The sequence below is a fragment of the Eschscholzia californica genome, unplaced genomic scaffold (genome assembly GCF_041429995.1).
Source record: "Eschscholzia californica isolate CP2 unplaced genomic scaffold, dmEscCali1.0.p SCAF_3, whole genome shotgun sequence".
Classification (NCBI taxonomy): Eukaryota; Viridiplantae; Streptophyta; class Magnoliopsida; order Ranunculales; family Papaveraceae; genus Eschscholzia; species Eschscholzia californica.
In genome coordinates, this window is record NW_028238420.1 from 44,126,099 (window position 1) to 44,144,670 (window position 18,572).

Genomic DNA, 18,572 nt, shown 5'->3' on the forward strand with positions numbered 1-18,572 from the left:
GATTGCAAGAAAACAAAGAAGGAAAATAAAAAGGATGATGAAAAACAAGATAATGTTGCGGCAGTTGCCTCAAGTGATGACATTATCTTACTCTCAGGTTGTGGAGACACTTGCTTAAGTATGGCTGAGTCAGAACCAGAAACAACATGGTTGGTTGACTCAGGTGCTTCGTATCATGCTATTCCATGTAAGGATTTCTTTAACTCTTACAAAACTGGTGACCTTGGCAAAGTCAGGATGGGAAACTTAGGTTTCTCAAAAATCGTAGGAATTGGAGAAGTGAAAATTGAGACGAGCACAGGGAGTACATTGATTCTTAAGAATGTGAGGCATATACCAGATCTTCGATATAACCTAATCTCTACCGGAGTATTAGATGATGAAGGGTACCACAGTCACTTTGGTGATGGAAAGTGGAAGCTCACAAAAGGGTCAATGGTGATAGCAAGAGGGAAGAAGTGTTGTACTTTATACAGGACTCAAGTAAAACTGTGTAAAGGAGAATTGAATGCAGTTGAAAAAGATTCTTCCACTGATCTTTGGCATAGAAGACTCGGGCACATGAGCGAGAAAGGACTTCAAATCCTTGCTAAACGACAAGACTTACCGAACGTAAAAGGTATAAATTTAAACACTTGTTCTCATTGTTTAGTAGGAAAGCAACATAGAGTTTCTTTTCAAAGGAATGCATCTGAAAGAAAATCCAGTGTTTTGGAGCTTGTTTATTCTGACGTTTGTGGACCTTTAAAGGTCAAAACACTTGGTGGTGCTTTGTATTTTGTTACTTTTATAGATGATGCTTCCAGGAAAGTTTGGGCATATGCCATAAAGACCAAAGATCAGGTACTTGCAGTTTTCAAGAATTTCCACAACATGGTAGAACGGGAGACAGGAAAATCATTGAAGTGCATTCGCACTGACAATGGAGGAGAATACATCGGGTCGTTTGAAGAGTATTGCAAAACCCATGGTATTCGACATGAACAGACAGTTCCCAAAACTCCACAACAAAATGGTGTAGCAGAACGCATGAATCGCACTATTGTGGAGAGGATCAGATGTATGCTCTCAGAAGCTAAGTTGCCTAAAAGTTTCTGGGGGGAAGCAATGCGTACTGCATGTTATCTGATCAATTTATCACCTTCAGCACCATTAGATGGAGATGTAGCTGAGAGAGTGTGGGCTGGGAAAGAAGTCAGTTATGAACACTTAAGGGTGTTTGGTTGCAGGGCTTTTGTGCATATACCTAAAGATCAAAGAGCAAAGCTTGATGATAAAGCCAAGCAATGCATCTTTTTAGGGTATGCAGATGAGAAATTCGGATACAGGTTATGGGATCCAGTCGATAAGAAGATTATTAGAAGTAGAGATGTGATCTTTCTTGAAAATCAAACTATTGAGGACTTCGGGAAAGTTGAGAAGCATGAGAATCATAGTAATGATCTCATTGATCTAGATCCACATATCTCTTCTAAGGTTGTGCATGGTAATGCAGGTGAAGAACAAAATCATGAAGATGAAGCTCATGAAGATGTTCCTATGGGTGATGATGTTGAGCAAGGAATGGAAGTTCAACATGAACCACCAGTTGAATTGAGAAGATCGACTAGGGATAGAGCACCATCTACCAAGTATCCTCCACACGAGTATGTGATGGTTACAGATAGTGGAGAACCACAGTGTTATGAAGAAGCCATAGATGATGAACACAAGAAGGAGTGGTTGAAAGCTATGCAAGATGAGATTGAATCATTGCATAAGAACAACACTTTTAAGTTGGTTGAAAAACCTAAGAATAAGAAAATTCTTAAAAATAAGTGGGTTTTCAAAATCAAGACCGAAGAAAGAAATTCACAACCACGGTATAAGGCACGCCTAGTGGTGAAAGGATTTGGGCAGAAGAAGGGTATTGATTTTGATGAGATTTTCTCTCCAGTGGTGAAGATGTCCTCTATACGGTTAGTATTGGGATTGGCTGCAAGTATGAACCTAGAAATTGAACAACTAGATGTCAAGACCGCTTTCCTTCATGGTGACTTGGAGGAAGATGTGTATATGGAACAACCAACAGGGTTTGAAGTTAAAGGTAAGGAACACTTGGTTTGTAAGTTAGAGAAGAGTTTATATGGGCTGAAACAAGCACCAAGACAGTGGTACAAAAAGTTTGAATCATTCATGAAGGATCAAGGGTATCACTGGACGGCTTCAGATCATTGTGTTTTCGTTCATAAATTTCCTGATGGAGATTTGATTATACTTCTGCTTTATGTTGATGATATGTTGATTGTTGGTCAGGATGCTAATAAAATTAGCAGGTTAAAGAAAGAACTAAACAAGTATTTCGATATGAAAGACTTGGGTCCAGCAAAACAAATTCTTGGCATGCATATCTCTCGTGATCGAAAAGCTGGAAAACTTTGGCTATCACAAGAAAGATACATTGAGAAGGTTCTAGAAAGGTTCAATATGGACAAGACAAAACCAGTGAGTTGTCCATTAGCCAGTCACTTCAAGTTGACTCGTGATCAGTGCCCATCAACTAGAAGTGAGAAAGAAGAAATGGAGAAAATTCCTTATGCTTCAGCTGTAGGAAGTTTGATGTATGCAATGGTGTGTACAAGACCAGACATTGCATTTGCAGTTGGAGTAGTAAGCAGATTTCTTGCTAATCCAGGCAAAGAGCATTGGTTAGCAGTGAAGTGGATTCTGAAGTATCTTAGAGGTACGTCTAAAGCTCGTATATGTTTTGGTAATGATAAGCCAGTATTAGTCGGTTACACAGATGCAGACATGGCAGGAGATGTAGACTCTAAAAGGTCCACATCAGGCTACTTATTTACACTTTCAGGGGGAGCAGTGTCATGGCAATCTAAATTACAAAAGTGTGTAGCTTTATCTACTACAAAGGCAGAATATATTGCCATTACAGAATGTTGCAAGGAGATGTTATGGATGAAGAGACTGTTAGAAGAACTTGGTATGAAACAAGATAATTATGTTATTCATTGCGACAGTCAGAGTGCCATCCACCTCAGTAAGAATTCTAGTTTCCATTCCAAGTCCAAGCATATAAATGTGAGATACCAGTGGATCCAAGATGTTCTTGAAGAAAAGGTGTTGAAGATCGAGAAAATCCATACTGAAGACAATGGTTCAGATATGATGACAAAACCATTACCCAAAGGCAAACATGAGCTATGTAGCAGTGTTGCAGGTTTGGGGATGGTAGGTCCCTCTTCATAAGTCGGGAGGGGGAGTTTGTTGGGGTCCCTCCTTATAATTAAAGGACTCCTAGTTGGAATAGGATTTCCCTTATTCCTTGTTTGGGGAAAAAATAGAAACTAGTTTCTATTTTTTCAAACCTAAAAAGGAATTCCTATTTCTTTTGGTAAACCTCCCTATTTATCATTATAAAAGGGAATGAAAGGGAAGAGATTATACACAACAACTTCCAGAACAAAGAGAAGTCAGAGAAAGAGAGATTTCTGAAGTGGTTCTTTCAAGAGAGATTGAAAGAGCAGAATATTGGTTTGAAGAAAAGAAGATTATTAATCTTGTGAAGCAATTTAGTTTGTGGTTATCTTCTTCAACCTTTAGTAATCTAGGATTTGTTCAAATCCTAAGGAGTAAGAGATTTTATTTCTTTGTTTCTTTGTTCAGTTTATCCACCATAGGTTTGGTGAAGAGTTGTGTAACCCATTATTTAATTATAGTGGAAGATTTCTGGACTAGGTCCCGTGGTTTTTTACCTTCTAGTTTGGAGGGGTTTTTTGCCACGTTAAATAATCTTGGTGTCTCTACTTTTACTTTCGCATCGTTTATCTTCATATTCCTGAACAAGTTAATTAGGTTATTTTTCCTAACAGGGAAGAGTAAGAATAATAGAGAAAAAAAAAAAAAGGTCGGCGACTTTTGGCCTGAAGGGGAGAAAAAAGGGCGTAGGTGATAAACACCCTCAAATTTAGGCATTGCCCTAACAATACTTGGTCAAGCTAGTCTGACAACTAAATTTCGTCTTCCTTCAGAAATCTTCTCATCTTCGTCTTCTTTCCAACTTTAGCTACGAGCAGCAAACCAACAATTGCTTGGCAACTTTTCTGTTTCATGAACAGATTAATAAACTATAACTAGTTTTACTAATCTGGTAATAAATTTTAGTTTATTAATAAACTAAAATTTTAATGTGTTGATGAACAGATTATTAATAAAATAATATTAATAAACTAAAATTTTAATAAACTATTACTAGTTATAGTTTATTAGTATATGTTAATAAATTTTAATGTGTTGATGAACAAATTATTACTAATTTTAATAATATTTTGTATCTTAACGAAATGTTAATATGTTGATAAACATTAGTAATATTTTAATATGTTAATGCAATTTTAGGACGGGATCTATTTCTTTCATAAACAGGGGTTGTTTACATAAACACATGGTTGTTTACATAAACACATGGTTGTTTATATAAAGAGGGGTTGTTTATATCCACAGACCAACCTTTGTTAAGAGTTCTCAATCGTCATGATCCCGTCGCACCAATTCTATGTCTAAAATGTCTGTGCTTCTGGCTCATGAGTGAGGTTTGAACACATTAATAAACTATAACTAGTTTTATTATCTGTTAATAAACTTTAGTTAATTATTTAGTTTATTAATAAACTAAAATTTTAATGTGTTGATGAACAGATTATTAATAAACTATTACTAGTTTTAGTTTATTAATAAACTAAAATTTTAATAAACTATTACTAGTTTTGGTTTATTAATAAACTATTTATAGTTATATAGTTTATTAATATTTTAGTATGTTAATAAATTTTAATGTATTGATTAACAGATTATAACTAATTTTAATAACATTTTAGTATGTTAATGAAATAGTAATGTGTTGATGAACATTAGTAATATTTTAAGAGTTATATTTTTTTTCTTTTTTTTTCTCTCTCTCTTTTTGTCAACAGTTGGTAGCCCAAGTGGTTCAAAGGTGTTGACATAAACAGGGTGGTTATCGAGCTCATCACATCATTGATGTATCAATGTCAAATGTATGACTATAGTTGATGGTAGGGGTGGAAAAACGGTCCGGAAATCCGAGATCCGACCCGGTCTGCCCGGACCGTTGGAACCCGGTGACCGAAATAAACCCGCCTCGGGCTTACCCGGCCCGTTGAGACGGGCTCTAGTGGTCAGGACACGGGCATAGCCCTTTGCCCGACGTCCGGCCCGATGAGCCCGCCCGATTCAGCCCGCACTTGTTAACCGCCAGATTTAGGGATATAAAATCCAACGGCTGATGCGCTGACTACTCTTTCTCCCGTGTGCTTTAGGGTTAGGTTACATATAAATTAGTTTGAGAAAAAAAAATTTCCTCCTAGGGTTTTCTTCTAAAAAAAGAGAGAGAAAGAGATTATTCTGCATAAGATCAAGGCATCTTCATCAAACCATCCCCTCTTCTTCCTTCCCCTTTCCTCATCTTTTCTAACCCTAACCCTAATTCCACTGAATCTGCCCTCTTCATCAACCCATCCCATCTTCATATTTTTGTTATATTCTTAATATTTGTAGATCTGTTGGGAAGTTACTTTTTGTCTTCAAGAAACAAAGATCTTACCTGATAAAGTGTTGATCTTTGATTCAATTGAGAGTATTCCAGAGGTGAACTATCCTAATCAAACTTTACAGCTCAAGCTACAAAATTGAAGAAGACATTTCAGAGGCAAGGTTTATTTCTTGTTGCCAGATTAAGAAAATTCCAAGAACATTACTAGGTTTAGAATTTGATTTCCTAGAGACTTCCCATTTGAATCTCAAATGAAACCTAGAAAAGTTGATATTATTGGGTTTGATTCTATATTCTTTAGGAAATAATGGTTGTGTATTTTGGTTCCAATCTTTTTATTTATGAAATTTTTTTGTTTGGGTTTGAATCTTGAATGGGTTGAGATTGAAATCAGTCATGAAATCTTTTGTATTTCTCTGGCTTAAACTAATATTATACATGAAATTAAGTTAATTAATGGTGATTATATATCGTTAAAAAAAATTATCATTATATATTTTTTTTTTTCTTCTGAAAAACCCGAGCCCGTCCGACCCGTGACTGGTGGAGCCCGCTCGGGCTGGCGGGCACAGACGGGCTATGGGCAGTCTATAAGAGACATTTGCCCGGCCCGATCCGCCCGACTATATATAGTGGGCCTGTAATTTTGGTGCCCGATCCGCCCGAGTCCGTCTTCAATGAGTCCGAGCCCGACCGAACCCGCTCTATTCCCACCCCTAGTTGATGGTAGTCAATTTTCAAAAAGAAAAAGTGTTATTTCTTTTTCTTGGACCCCTACTTTGTGACCAGCTTTCTTTTTGACCCTCTATTTTTCATAAATTCAAATTTGACTCCCTTTTTTTAATGTAAATGACATAATTACTCCTCCTATAAAAATATGCAAAATAAAATTAATCAAAAAATATCTCCGCCTCACTTCCACCTCACCTCTCTCGTCTCTACCGAAGATCGCCGATCGAAAAAAATTTCGGGTACCTTGAAACATAAAAAAAAAAATTGGTCACAAACTAGGGGTCAAATAGGAAATAACTTATATTTTAATATGTTAATGTAAGTCAACAGTTGGTAGCCCAAGTGGTTCCAAGGTGTTGACATAAACTCCAGAAAGTCCTGGAGGTCTCAGGTTCGAATCCCAGAAAAGATGGAATCTTTGGTTATATGAATTAGGATTATGAGGGTATAAATAATGTTGTTGGGGTTCAGACCATTGTCTTGTTGGGCTATAGGCCCGTTCTTGTTAGTGTTTGATTGGGCGGTTATCGTGCTTATTAGTGCTTATCACATCTATGATGTATCAAATGCCAAATATCGACTCGTAGTCGTCTTCCAAGTTGGCGGCTGACTCGGACCCCAAATCTGATGTGGCCCGCCAACTCTGACGAAGAGGCATATTCATGAAGAGATAAAAACTGGTTTTATTTCCAACTCCGACAAAGAGGCATATTCATGAAGAGATAAAACAGAACTCTGGTTTTATTTAACTTCAGTCCCCAATTCTCGCTTATTTCACTTTCCATCCTTCCCTTCTGATGTGGCCCGCCAACTCCGACAAAGAGGCATATTCATGAAGAGAGAAAACAGAACTCTGGTTTTATTTAACTTCAGTCCCCAATTCTCGCTTATTTCACTTTCCATCCTTCCCTTCTTTCTTCGTCTCGATCCGAGAGAGGGAGAGAGAGAGAGAGAACGAGTGAAGTCGAAGCCGAACTCTTGTGACCCAAAAGAGAGAGAGAAGTCGAAGTAAAGTTTCTACACCTACATCTTGACTTCGGTCATTGTTCGTTTTTTTTTTTAAATTAATTTTTTTCATCTTCATTGTTAGGTTACTTTAGTCATTGTTAGGGTTTAATTGAGTCATTATTAGGGTTTAATTCAGTCATTGAAGAAGTCCTTGCGATATTTCTTGTGGAATTGAAAGCCATGGTAGAAGTTCAGCTAAGTAGACAGATTCGAAACATTATCATCACTGTACCAACTTCATTTAGTCGATTAATGCCCGAGCCAACAGCCGCGACACTTCTTTATGCACAAAAACAACAGCAAACAGAACATGATAGAATGGGTAGTGCTAGTGAAAAAATGACATTGATTTTTAAGGGCAACAGCTGGTGGTGTTCGTTCCACATATAAAATCTTTATTACTTAGGTTCTGCCATTGGAGGTGAAGACATTCTTCTAAATTTAATGCACTATCTCTTGCGTAACACCGATAATCTCTTTGCTAGTCATGGACTTAATGAAATAAAATCGATTGGGTTACTTAGGATTGCGACCCAAAAGGCAATGCATGATCTTTCTTCTCAGAACATAACAGTACACAAATAGATGTTAATTACGGCTTTGTGTCTAAACTAGAATCCTTACTCGAGCCGAATTCGAGGAAATACACAAGTATTCTACAAGTGTGAGAAACTAGCTAGTAATGCAGTGGATGAACACCGCGAGAATAGGCCGGGGGAAGATATAAGTGAGTAATGCTTGTTGGTAGGTGTTCAAATGTACCCAAGGTTAAGAGTCTAGTCTTAGGCTGCCTGGTACAAGAACAAGCAGTCATATCCTGAGATCAACGAATTCGAAGCTGATGTTTATGGAGTTGCATTGGAAGGCGCAGCAGTGGCTTCAGGAATCAATGATCCTTGGAAGCTGATTTGTTTTTAACTAATATTTTTCAGTTGTTGGTGTTTCGCAGATAACATCTTTATCAGGTTCTGCCATTGGAGGTGATGAACTTCAAAGTGTAATGCACTACCTCTTGCCTTTGATACTCATGGTCCATGGACTTAATGAAATCAAATGGGTTATTTCCCAAATGGCCCTCAACTTTGTGACCAGCGTCCTGCTTAGCCCCCTACTTTAGCAAATATTCCCATATGATCCCCTTTTTCCGTTATCTTTAACTGTCCGTTACTCTCACTCCTCCACCTCATTTCCTCTCTCTGCCAAGTCACTTAAAATGCCACATCATCGTCTTCTTCGGCAGGGGTGGCCGGCCGGTGACCTTCGAACATACAAAACAAATCCCTCTTTCTCTCTAAAATAAAAATAAAAAATTCCCCTTTCTCTCTCTAGATCTGGTTCACCGTGAAATTTGGCAGAGAGAGGAAATGAGGTGGAGGAGTGAGAGTAACGGACAGTTAAAGATAACGGAAAAAGGGGGTCATATGAGAATATTTGCTAAAGTAGAGGGCTAGGCAGGAAGCTGGTCACAAAGTTGGGGGCCATTTGGAAAATAACCCAAATTAAATTGATTTGCTAGTCATGACTTGGTGAAATCAAATCGACTTGGTTACTTAGGATTGCGACCCAAAATGAAATTCATGATCTTTCTTCTCATGACAGTACACAAATAGATGTTGATTTGGGCTTTGTGTCGAAACCAGAATATATCCTTAGTCGGTTCGGAGATCACTTAAACATTTAGAAAAATGAGAATGAAGAGATAACACAAGAAGAATGGGAAGAAATAACTATTACTTCTTGCTCGGTCTGGTTGTTCGAATGAAACCTCCAACTTGTGAAAATAAAGGAGAAGGGAAAAATGTGTATGGAGTCAAGCTTTTATGATCCTATGCTGTGGGAGCATATCTGATACAGTGAAATTGGAGTACGATTCTGGGATGTGGACTCTCTTTCTTGTGACATGTTTTTACCTTAGAAGCAGCAACAACAAAAGAAGATTGAGGAAGCAGTTTAGGAGGCCAAATCTATTAGGGTTATTTTCCTAATGGCCCCCAACTTTGTGACCAGCTTCTCGCTTGGCCCCCTACTTTACGAGAAATACCCATATGGTCTCCTTCCGTTATAACACCGTCACTCTCTCTCTCCTCCATCATGTTTTCTCTCTCTGCCAACTCACGCCACATCATCTGTTACGCCACCTCATCACCTTCTTCGGCAGAGGTCACCGGCCGGCGACCTTCAAACTAAATTTTTTTTCTCTCTCTCTTTAAAAAAAAATTCATTTCTCTCTCTCTAGAATAGATCTAGAGAGAGAAGATTCATCACGAACAGATCTGTTCGTGATGAACACCATCATGAACAGACCTCTGTTCGTGATGAACACCATCACGAACAGATCTAGAGAGAGAGAGAGATGAATTTTTTTTTTAAAGAGAGAGAGAGAGAAAAAAAAAATTTAGTTTGAAGGTCGCCGGCCGGAAATTTGGAATCTTCTCTCTCTCTCTCTAGATCTGTTCTAGAGAGAGAGAGAAATGAATTTTTTTTAAAGAGAGAGAGAGAGCAAAAAAAAACATTTTTTAGTTTGAAGGTCGCCGGCCGGAAATTTGGCCGGCCGGAGAGGTGATGAGGGCGTAACAGATGATGAGGCGTGAGTTGGCAGAGAGAGAAAACATGATGGAGGAGAGAAAGTGACGGTGTTATAACGGAAGGGGGCCATATGGGTATTTCTCGTAAAGTAGGGGGCCAGGCGGGAAGCTGGTCACAAAGTTGGGGGCCATTAGAAAAATAATCCAATCTGTTAAGGGTCGATGACTAAATGAAAGAATTAGAAAACATTCGCAACCCAATTATTGCAAAGATGTATAAGGGTGGTGCAGCAGTGCAGGTCCTCACATGGGTGCGGTTGGTGTATGGGTGATGATGTTCCTCCTGCCTATGGTGGTGGACGCAAGATCGAAGAAGTCGACTAAGCTATGTCTTCTTCTTGGTTTATTTCATGTTTTTTTTGTTTTTTTAATCGAATCTTATATTTTCAGAGGATTTTTATCGATGAAATGCCTTTGTGGAGACTACATTCATGATTAAAAACTTAGATTCATCCTGCTCATTTTTTATTCATCGCTAACCTATTACGCGTAACACGGAAGGCTGATAAAAAGTGAGTAGGATTAATATAAAGCAGTCCTTGGAGTTACACATAAGATCATCTCCAAAGGTGCTCTAAAACTCCATATATAGAGTTTTCCAAGCTCCAAAAGAAACTCTATTACTCTATAATTTAGATATTTGTGAATAGTGAGGCTTCAAAGTAAAGTTTTCCAAGCACCCATATGTCACCCACTAGTTGGAGACCAAAGTAGAGGGGCACACTGGACGTTACTTGTGTACGATGTGTATCTCGCTGGGTGGAGCCACTACAATTCCATATTATTTGATAGAAAAATGTGGAAGGTCTGTTTGACAAATGCTAAAGAGCACACCGAGGTCATTGAGAAGGCAATGGAAGAGACCAGGCTCATGGCTTATGGCAATAAGAAAAAGAAGCCAAAGATGCCAAATTTGGAATGTGAGGCGCAAATTATTAATTGGTCTAGAAATGTGATGAGTAGCCTCCCAAAGAAGAAAAAAAAAAAAAGCAACATCAGTAATGTTTCTTGCAGCCTAACTTTATGTAAGTATCAGTAAGGAATTTGCTTTCATTTTCTTGTATATGTTGTAAACAAGTTGAAAAAAGTTGGAAACATTGAAATGTGTTTATGGAACAGACTATGATCAAGTGTAACGTTAACAGTTCATCAATCTTGAAGATGTTGCATGACCCGTTAAAATCTGATGTGGGTGTCCACGACATCGAGTACATATGTGCACCCATGTGTCACCCGACAGTTGGGACCAAAGTAGAGGGGCACACTAGACGTTACTTGTGTTTGATGTGTACCTTGCTGGGTGGACCCACTACAATTCCATGTCATTTGATAGAAAAATGTCGAAGGCCCCGTTGGTGAATGCCAAAGAATACGCCGAGGTCATTAAGAAGGCAATGGAAGAGACATGGTTCACGGCTCATGGCAAGAAGAAAGGATGAAGAAGATCAAAGCACTAGCCAAAAATGGATGAAGAACATAAAAAATGTAAACATGAATTATATAATGTTGAAGAAAGGATGAATGATATAGAAGAGGATGTGAATAAATGGAAACATTACCTGAACTTCTCGCTCAAGAAGATGATTGTATGGGTCTGTTTAAGAAGTGTTGAATGCCTCGATCTGTATTTTAGAGACGAAGATGATGAAGATGGAGACTCTCGGCCTAAAACAAAAGAGAGATGAAGATTATGAATATCTCGGTCTGTTTCGAAAATGGGATAGATATTATGAAGCTCGGGAAAAATGGAGAAAGATGAAATGTCTGGTATAGATTGTAGAGAGTTGAAGTAAGGGAAGTTGGGTTTTATAGAAAAAGAGAATGAAAATGAGAGGAAATCAAGAGAAGTTATACATAAAAAGGGTAAAGTGGGAAATATGAAAATAGTGATGGTCTTAGAGATGGGAAAAGGTGCAGAAATCCATAGTTGGGTTTGATGTATAAAAAATTTAGAATTTTGGATTTTTTGGATTAATATTCCGGGCAGGTCATAATGTGGGATTTAGGTCCAATTTTTTGGGTTTTATCAAAAAATTCTTTTTTCTTTAGCCATGTAGAAAAGAATGGATATTAACTACAACTCAAAATATCATCGTTTAGAATAGAGCTCAGAATAGTTATGTATTATTTCATATGCATCTCAGATTATATATCATAATCTGTATTAAACAAAATAAGAACACAGATATAGATTTTTCTTGCTCAAAATTCTTTCTAAGAAAGCAATGAACTAAACAAAATTAAGCCACAACAAACACATAGATATGGATTATCAAAGGAATTCAACAAAAATAAGCCATCATCAAAATTGGCAATGAAAATAATATAATAAAGCAATGAAGTTTCCTGAAAAATGAATTGTTGGTTTGGGAGTTTCAACTATAATCGCTTTCTCGAAAAATGTTTGGATTGTCAATATAGGTAAGAACCAGAAGTTGATTTTCTCAAATACGACTGGAGTCTCTTCCAAAAATGAATCGCCTTGTCCAGTCAGATATCACCATCACCCTTGTACGCCAACTCACTTGTTTGCTGCAACACAAAATTATCAATAAGAAAAACACATGAATATCAAGTTTGCCCGAGTCAGACAGTTGGGTCGAAAAATGAGCATTGGCCGAGCAAAACCCAAGCTCCAGCCGATCTACATGTGTATTTGAATGGAAACAAAAGAGGTCTATGTTTCATTTCTCATTGACTGAATTTGACTCGTCTGAATCAAATAAGTTGAAAATAGCCTGACTGAGCGATTCAGATGAGTCAGACAAAAAACCAACTATCTGAAGTCTTGCTAAAGTCAATTCAGGCCTTCCTCCATTCAGATTCCAGATCTGACTTAAAACAAAACACTACCTAACTCTTATACTAAAACTTGGGGGTTTTGGTTTACCTTGCATAAACAGAATACCAGAGCCACTGAGAACTATGACCAATTGATACCCAATCACCAGGAAGTTGTCCTACTGGAACCAAATCCCCAGCAAACTGTGCAGCTGCTTGTTCTCCACCCAGTGGAGCAAACTGCCCGAAATGCTTGTACCTTCAAAATAAAATTTAAAAAACACAAAGCATCAGACACTGATAGATCAATTGACTCGGCCCATATAAGTAAATATCGGAAATTGTTGGAGCCCATTAAGGCCCATTTAACATGTAGGCTTTTATAGTAACAGAGAACTTCGTACCTGAATGGTAGAAAACGATGACGTCCTTCTCCTCTAATCCTAGGAGGACCTATAGGATCCAATTCACGTTCCTCCATATGGTTAAAACAATCCGCTAAATATGATCCTTGCTGAGCAGCAACCTGTAATATCAAGACCATATCATCGAAATTCAGAAAATGCTTAATGGATTATATGAAGTAGTTGCGTAGTTGATTATACTACTCACCTGAGCTGTCGCGGGAAGATTCTTCATCTGAGAATCTACTTGAGAGAGAGCCGATTTAAACTTTTCGATATCTAGCTCAGCATTATCATTCCCTTCATACTCTTTCAGAAGATGTCGAATATCTTTCATCCGTTTATTCTTCAAATAGAGTTCCACTTGAGGATACCTTTGTGAGATATCTTTAACCACAGCTTGGAAGTCTTTCACTGTTAACTTACCAACATTTTGTTTGTCTGCTTTACTAAATATAGCAGAAATGTCTTCCTAAGAACACAATATGAACAAGAGGAGAATGAGCGAAAAGAATCGGAAAAGCTAATTGATAGTACAAACAACAAAGGCAGACTTTGAGAAAATTAGATTCTATATACCATGATTTTTCGCTGATTAATGGTAGCACAGTCACCAAGTGCGTATATACTATCGCATCCCTCGACTCGTAGCCATTCATCAGTGGCTAAAACACGGCGATTACCCTGCGGTGACAAAAGAAGAATATTCAATACATTTATGAGGTCGAAATTGTATATATACTGAAGGAAAAAATACGGGCTAAATAAGGTCTACACCATATATACCTGACCAACTTCTTTCATAAAATCAGCAATGATAGGTCGGGTTCCAATACCAGTAGACCAGACAACCATTCCATAAGGTATTGAAGAGATTGCTCCAGTTGATCTTTCTTTTGTACAAATTGCCTTATTAGTTACTTCAACCACCATAGATCCTGTTTTCAAATTAATACCATCTCTCTGGAACTTATCTTCAGCAAAAGTAGTGATTCTCTTATCGAACCTGCCGAATCAGAATTTTTAACAGCATAAGAACATTTTAGAAACCAAGGAAAATTGTCATAAAAAACTATCTTGCATCAAAAATTATATGGTAGTTAATGAGATTCTACTACACTACAAGGGTAATAATTTCTTGCTTACATGTTCAAAATATGGTCTCCTGCCTCAAGAAGTGTTATCTTGACAAAGTCTTTAACACTAGGGTAGAGTTTGCACAAATCTTCCTCAATAAAGTCATGAAGCTCAGCAGCGAACTCCACACCCGTTGGACCACCACCAACTACTACAAAATGAAGATGCTTCCTCCTCTCTTCGTCACTTAGGTTGGGGAGGCTTCCTTTTTCAAAACAATCAATCACACTCCTACGAATATTCTGAGCGTCCTCTACTTCCTGCACAAAGAAGAACAATAAGAGAATCAGATTCCAAAGATAAGCCCCAAGCTTCTGTATTGTCTCAAAAAGGAGCAAGATTGTTTATTGTACTGATCTTTTATGGAGCAAAGGTCACTGAGGCAATTCTCTGGTGGTCCTCTAACATGAAAGACCACATTAACATCCGAATCAAGGAGCTTTCTATACAGTCCCATGAGCTATCAATCAGAAGCTTTTTTTAGTCTATCTAAGCAGATATACATTGAAGCACTGAAATTACCTTCAAGAAATGACAGTTTTCTACAACACCAGGAGTGTTAAATGTATTTGAACGAGCTCCCAACGCTACAACTAAGTAGTCATAATCAATAATAAGCTCTTCTTTCCCTTCCAATTTCGATTTTTGGGTAGAGCGGCAGTGGATTTTCTTGTTTTTTGGATCAATCTTGAAACATTCAGCTTCCCAGTATGTACCTTGTCCGTCTTTCTGCAAACAAATTGATTAAACTAAATGTTTAAAACTGCATAATTATCTCGTTATGCCGTGAAGGATGGAAACAAAAATTAACAGAAATCATTCATGTATCATGTTAGGCCATCAATTGAAACAATTGACTTTATCTGCACTCACCATGATGATCTTTCTAAGTTATCTCAAAAAAGACTGATAATCTCTAAGTTACTAATGGCCCACTAAATAGGCACAATGCAATATCACTAATATATCTTATGAAATTCGCTTACCCTCTTAATAATGTTACGAATAGGTTCGACAATACTGCGTGCTTCGACTGTTCCACATGTGACACTCGGCAACAATGGGGTAAAAGCAAAATAATTACGAGGCGACACTACTTGAACATCGTAGGTGTTGATATCAATGTTCTTCAAGAAACTTGTGCCTGCCCATCCAGTTCCAAGGACAACAACCCTTTTCCTTTTGCCATCAACAGGAGATGGTTCGACATTGCCCAGACCGAAAAACGACTTAGAATCAGAAAATGCCACGAGACCACCACCACTGGGAAAACAAGAAAATTGTCAATAAGAAAATTCATGAAAAAAAGAGCATGAAAACAAGAAAAAAAAACAACAGAATTTGGATTAAATGGGTAATCAATCAAAAACAAATATACAAAACCAGCCCATAAACTCCAAAACCCTGGACCTCCCAGGTTCGATTCTTAGAGGAGGTGGATTCCATGGTTATTGAATTTGGGGTATTAAAGGTATAAATACTGTAATAAGTTGTCGGGCTCTAGGCCTCTTTCATGTTGTTGGGTTTTAGGCCTCTTTTATTATTGATTTAACTTAGGTGGTTATATTGGTTATCACATATTCGTGATGTATCAATGTCTTCTAACGACTGACATAGATCGTAGTCGATTTCTCAAAATAAAACAGCCCATAAACTCCAGCATAACATGAACTCAACATAACAAATGTTCACAAACAGGGTGTGTTTTTTATCTGACTCAGATCTGAAATCTGACTCGATATCACAATGGAAGTTGAGTCAGATTTCAAACTGTTTGCTTTTTGTCTGACTCGTCATAATGGCTTGTTCGAGTTGATTTTTAGTCCTTGGGTCACACAAGTAAGATCCATACGAGTCAGATTCAGACAAACCAAAAAAAAAACTCTCCAGCCTCCTCTGTCAAATACATAAACAACAGATTTCTCAAAAAAAAATATACATAAACAACACATTCCAAGAAATCGGGATTAAAGATCTGAATGAATAACCGTTCTAATCAGATTCAATCATATAAGTTCTCTGCTCGAAAACCTTTAAGTATTCTATTAATGGATTCAAGTATATATTTATTCAACATTAACTTTAAATCGAATCATAATAAACTTAACAATCTAGCTTTTCTATTTTAGATCCAAAAATCAAACTAACTTAAATCGTAACTGAATCTAAAATCCAAAAAAATAAATAAATTATAAACGTTATAGAACAAGTTGAATCAAATCAAAACGTAAAACACAAGATGAATGAATGAAAGAAAGAAAATAAACCTGACGACGGTACAAACGACGAGAAACTTTGGAAGCAGAGGATGATCTTTGAAAGCTTTAGAAGCTCTATCAAAGAACGTAAAACCTCTCATTCTCTATGAAAACCTAGGTTTTTTTTTTCTTCTCCGCCGTCTAACAGAGAAAGTTTAGAGAGAGAAAGTTTAGAGAGAGAGGGAGGATTTCCTGTCTTCACGTAATATTGGAAAGAGAAGAGAAGACGAAGAAGGTCACAAAATATTTTCCAACTGAGTTTCTTCTTTTAAAATGAATCGGACGGAGGAGTGAAGCAACTCAAACACGTGTTTAATTCTAGCACATTGAAACTAAAGCGTTAAGAACTAGGGTTAATTTCTTTTTAACCCCCTCAAGGTGATCAACTTATTAAAATGACTTCCTAAAAATATTAAGCTTTCGTTTTTAAAGTTTTTTTTGGTAAGTCACTAGGTTGTGATAGTTCACTATTTTTTTTCTGCTACCGTGCTCTTTTCAAAATTAATTCCCTCGATATCTCTCTCTTTCCATGATTTCACTCAATTAGTCAAGAACTTAAAGACTTGGTCAATATAGTCGAAGACTTCATTTTATAAAGATATTTGCTGCTTTCTTTCTTTATCTAAATTTCATTACAATTTTTCGTTCGAAGAAGGAAGATGGTGGTTGCCCAATGGTGGTTGGTCGGTGGTGTGGTTGGTATAAAGAAAAGACAGGTGGAGAAAAGAGGGTGGAAAACGTTGTCCTCCATCACAACTTAGTCGTTGACCGTTAGCCTATTACCATCTTGGGCTAAAACAAAAAAGTAAAAAAAGATAAGGAGAGAAATGATTACAAAAATTAAAAAAGAAACAAAATCAATAGATGGAAAAATGAGATATTTGATGGGTCATTTTATAAGTTGGTTATTTTTAAGGGGTTAAAATGAAAGTACCCAAAAAAAGTAAACTAAAATAAAAGGAAAAAATTTCTCCTCCTTTTTCGGAACTAAAAAGACGACAGCGAAGTCGTATATGAGGGAAACTTTTCCTCCAAGAAATCTTCCAGCCTGGCAGGTTTAAGAAAACTTCCTTTCCAAACCAAGATTTTCCTCCGACAATACTGCCGCCTGAAAACGTACGACTTTTCTGACCTGCTGGCAGCTAGGGTGGAAACCGGAATCATAGCCTCTTTCCGGCATGTGCTGGATGCGTGGGCTGGTGGGGGATTATTTCTTGAATGTGAATGTAGACTATATGATTTCCTTCCAAATTAAAGTAACCCGCTAACAAAGTTTAATTGTATAACATGATTTCTCAAAAAAATTGTATGATCCAATCATTTATGACAATTTTAAATTTTTAATGAGTTACTTTAAAATGTAATTATAGAATCATCTATAAATGTTAAAGGCATGGGACTAGACATTTTGTGGTAATCTAATGAGGAAATAGAGAAAATGGAATGGTAATCATTGGTCAATATTAATTCCCCGAAAACAGATGATTCCGAATGCAGAAAAGCACTAGTGATAGGAGAGACAAAACTCTGGGCCGATCCCAATAGGAAAACTAGATGGGCTGCTGAGATTTTGCCTTTTATAGAGTTTCTACTTTGACTCACAAATATCGACCGACCGTTGATTTTGTTTACTATTAGGGTAGACATTGACATTTAAGCTGGTTTATCATTCCACATAGAAGATTAGAAAGTAGGTAATCAACCCATGGAAAAACAATTGGCTACCAACCACTTGGTTATTTCACACATTTTTAGTACTTCCAAGTTTCTTGGTGGCATTTGACTTTTGACTTCTCCCCATTTCTTGGACCTAAATTCTTATAGAAAGGAAGAAACTTTGATACTAGCAAGACATCATAAGATCACACATGCCAAAAGAAAAACCTCTTTTGAAGTTTGATTAATCAATAAACTATGCAACCACACTATTAAGTACTCCAGTAATTAGTAAATTATTCCAACATTCTTGTATTAAATCAACACTTCTGATTTCTAAATAACAATAACTCAATTTTCTACTCGATAAAAGAATATTCAAAAGAAGTACATTTTGAAAGCTAAAAGAACAAAAAAATTTGCTAGGGTTTCTTTACTACTAGGT

At 37.1% G+C, this 18,572-nt stretch overlaps 1 protein-coding gene across 1 annotated transcript; it reads right to left on the reverse strand.

Annotated features, from left to right (window-relative positions):
- Nucleotides 1-11,995: 11,995 nt before the first annotated feature.
- LOC147550675 (external alternative NAD(P)H-ubiquinone oxidoreductase B2, mitochondrial-like) lies at nt 11,996-17,337 on the reverse strand. Its single transcript, XM_086669400.1, has 10 exons — nt 16,481-17,337; nt 15,200-15,476; nt 14,736-14,942; nt 14,223-14,473; nt 13,863-14,082; nt 13,656-13,760; nt 13,285-13,548; nt 13,077-13,198; nt 12,782-12,931; nt 11,996-12,423 (listed from the first exon to the last, which is right to left on the reverse strand). The coding sequence occupies exons 1-10, from the start codon at nt 16,570-16,572 to the stop codon at nt 12,336-12,338; spliced, it is 1,776 nt and encodes a 591-aa protein (XP_086525526.1). The 5' UTR covers nt 16,573-17,337; the 3' UTR covers nt 11,996-12,335.
- Nucleotides 17,338-18,572: the final 1,235 nt, after the last annotated feature.

Coding starts and splice junctions, on each gene's coding strand:
- LOC147550675 (XM_086669400.1), bottom strand. CDS start 16,572: ATGAGAGGTTTTACGTTCTTTGATAGAGCTTCTAAAGCTTTCAAAGAT. Junction 14,474..14,735: donor AAAACTGTCATTTCTTGAAG/GTAATTTCAGTG, acceptor TTCTTTGTGCAG/GAAGTAGAGGACGCTCAGAA. Junction 13,761..13,862: donor TTATGAAAGAAGTTGGTCAG/GTATATATGGTG, acceptor TTGTCACCGCAG/GGTAATCGCCGTGTTTTAGC.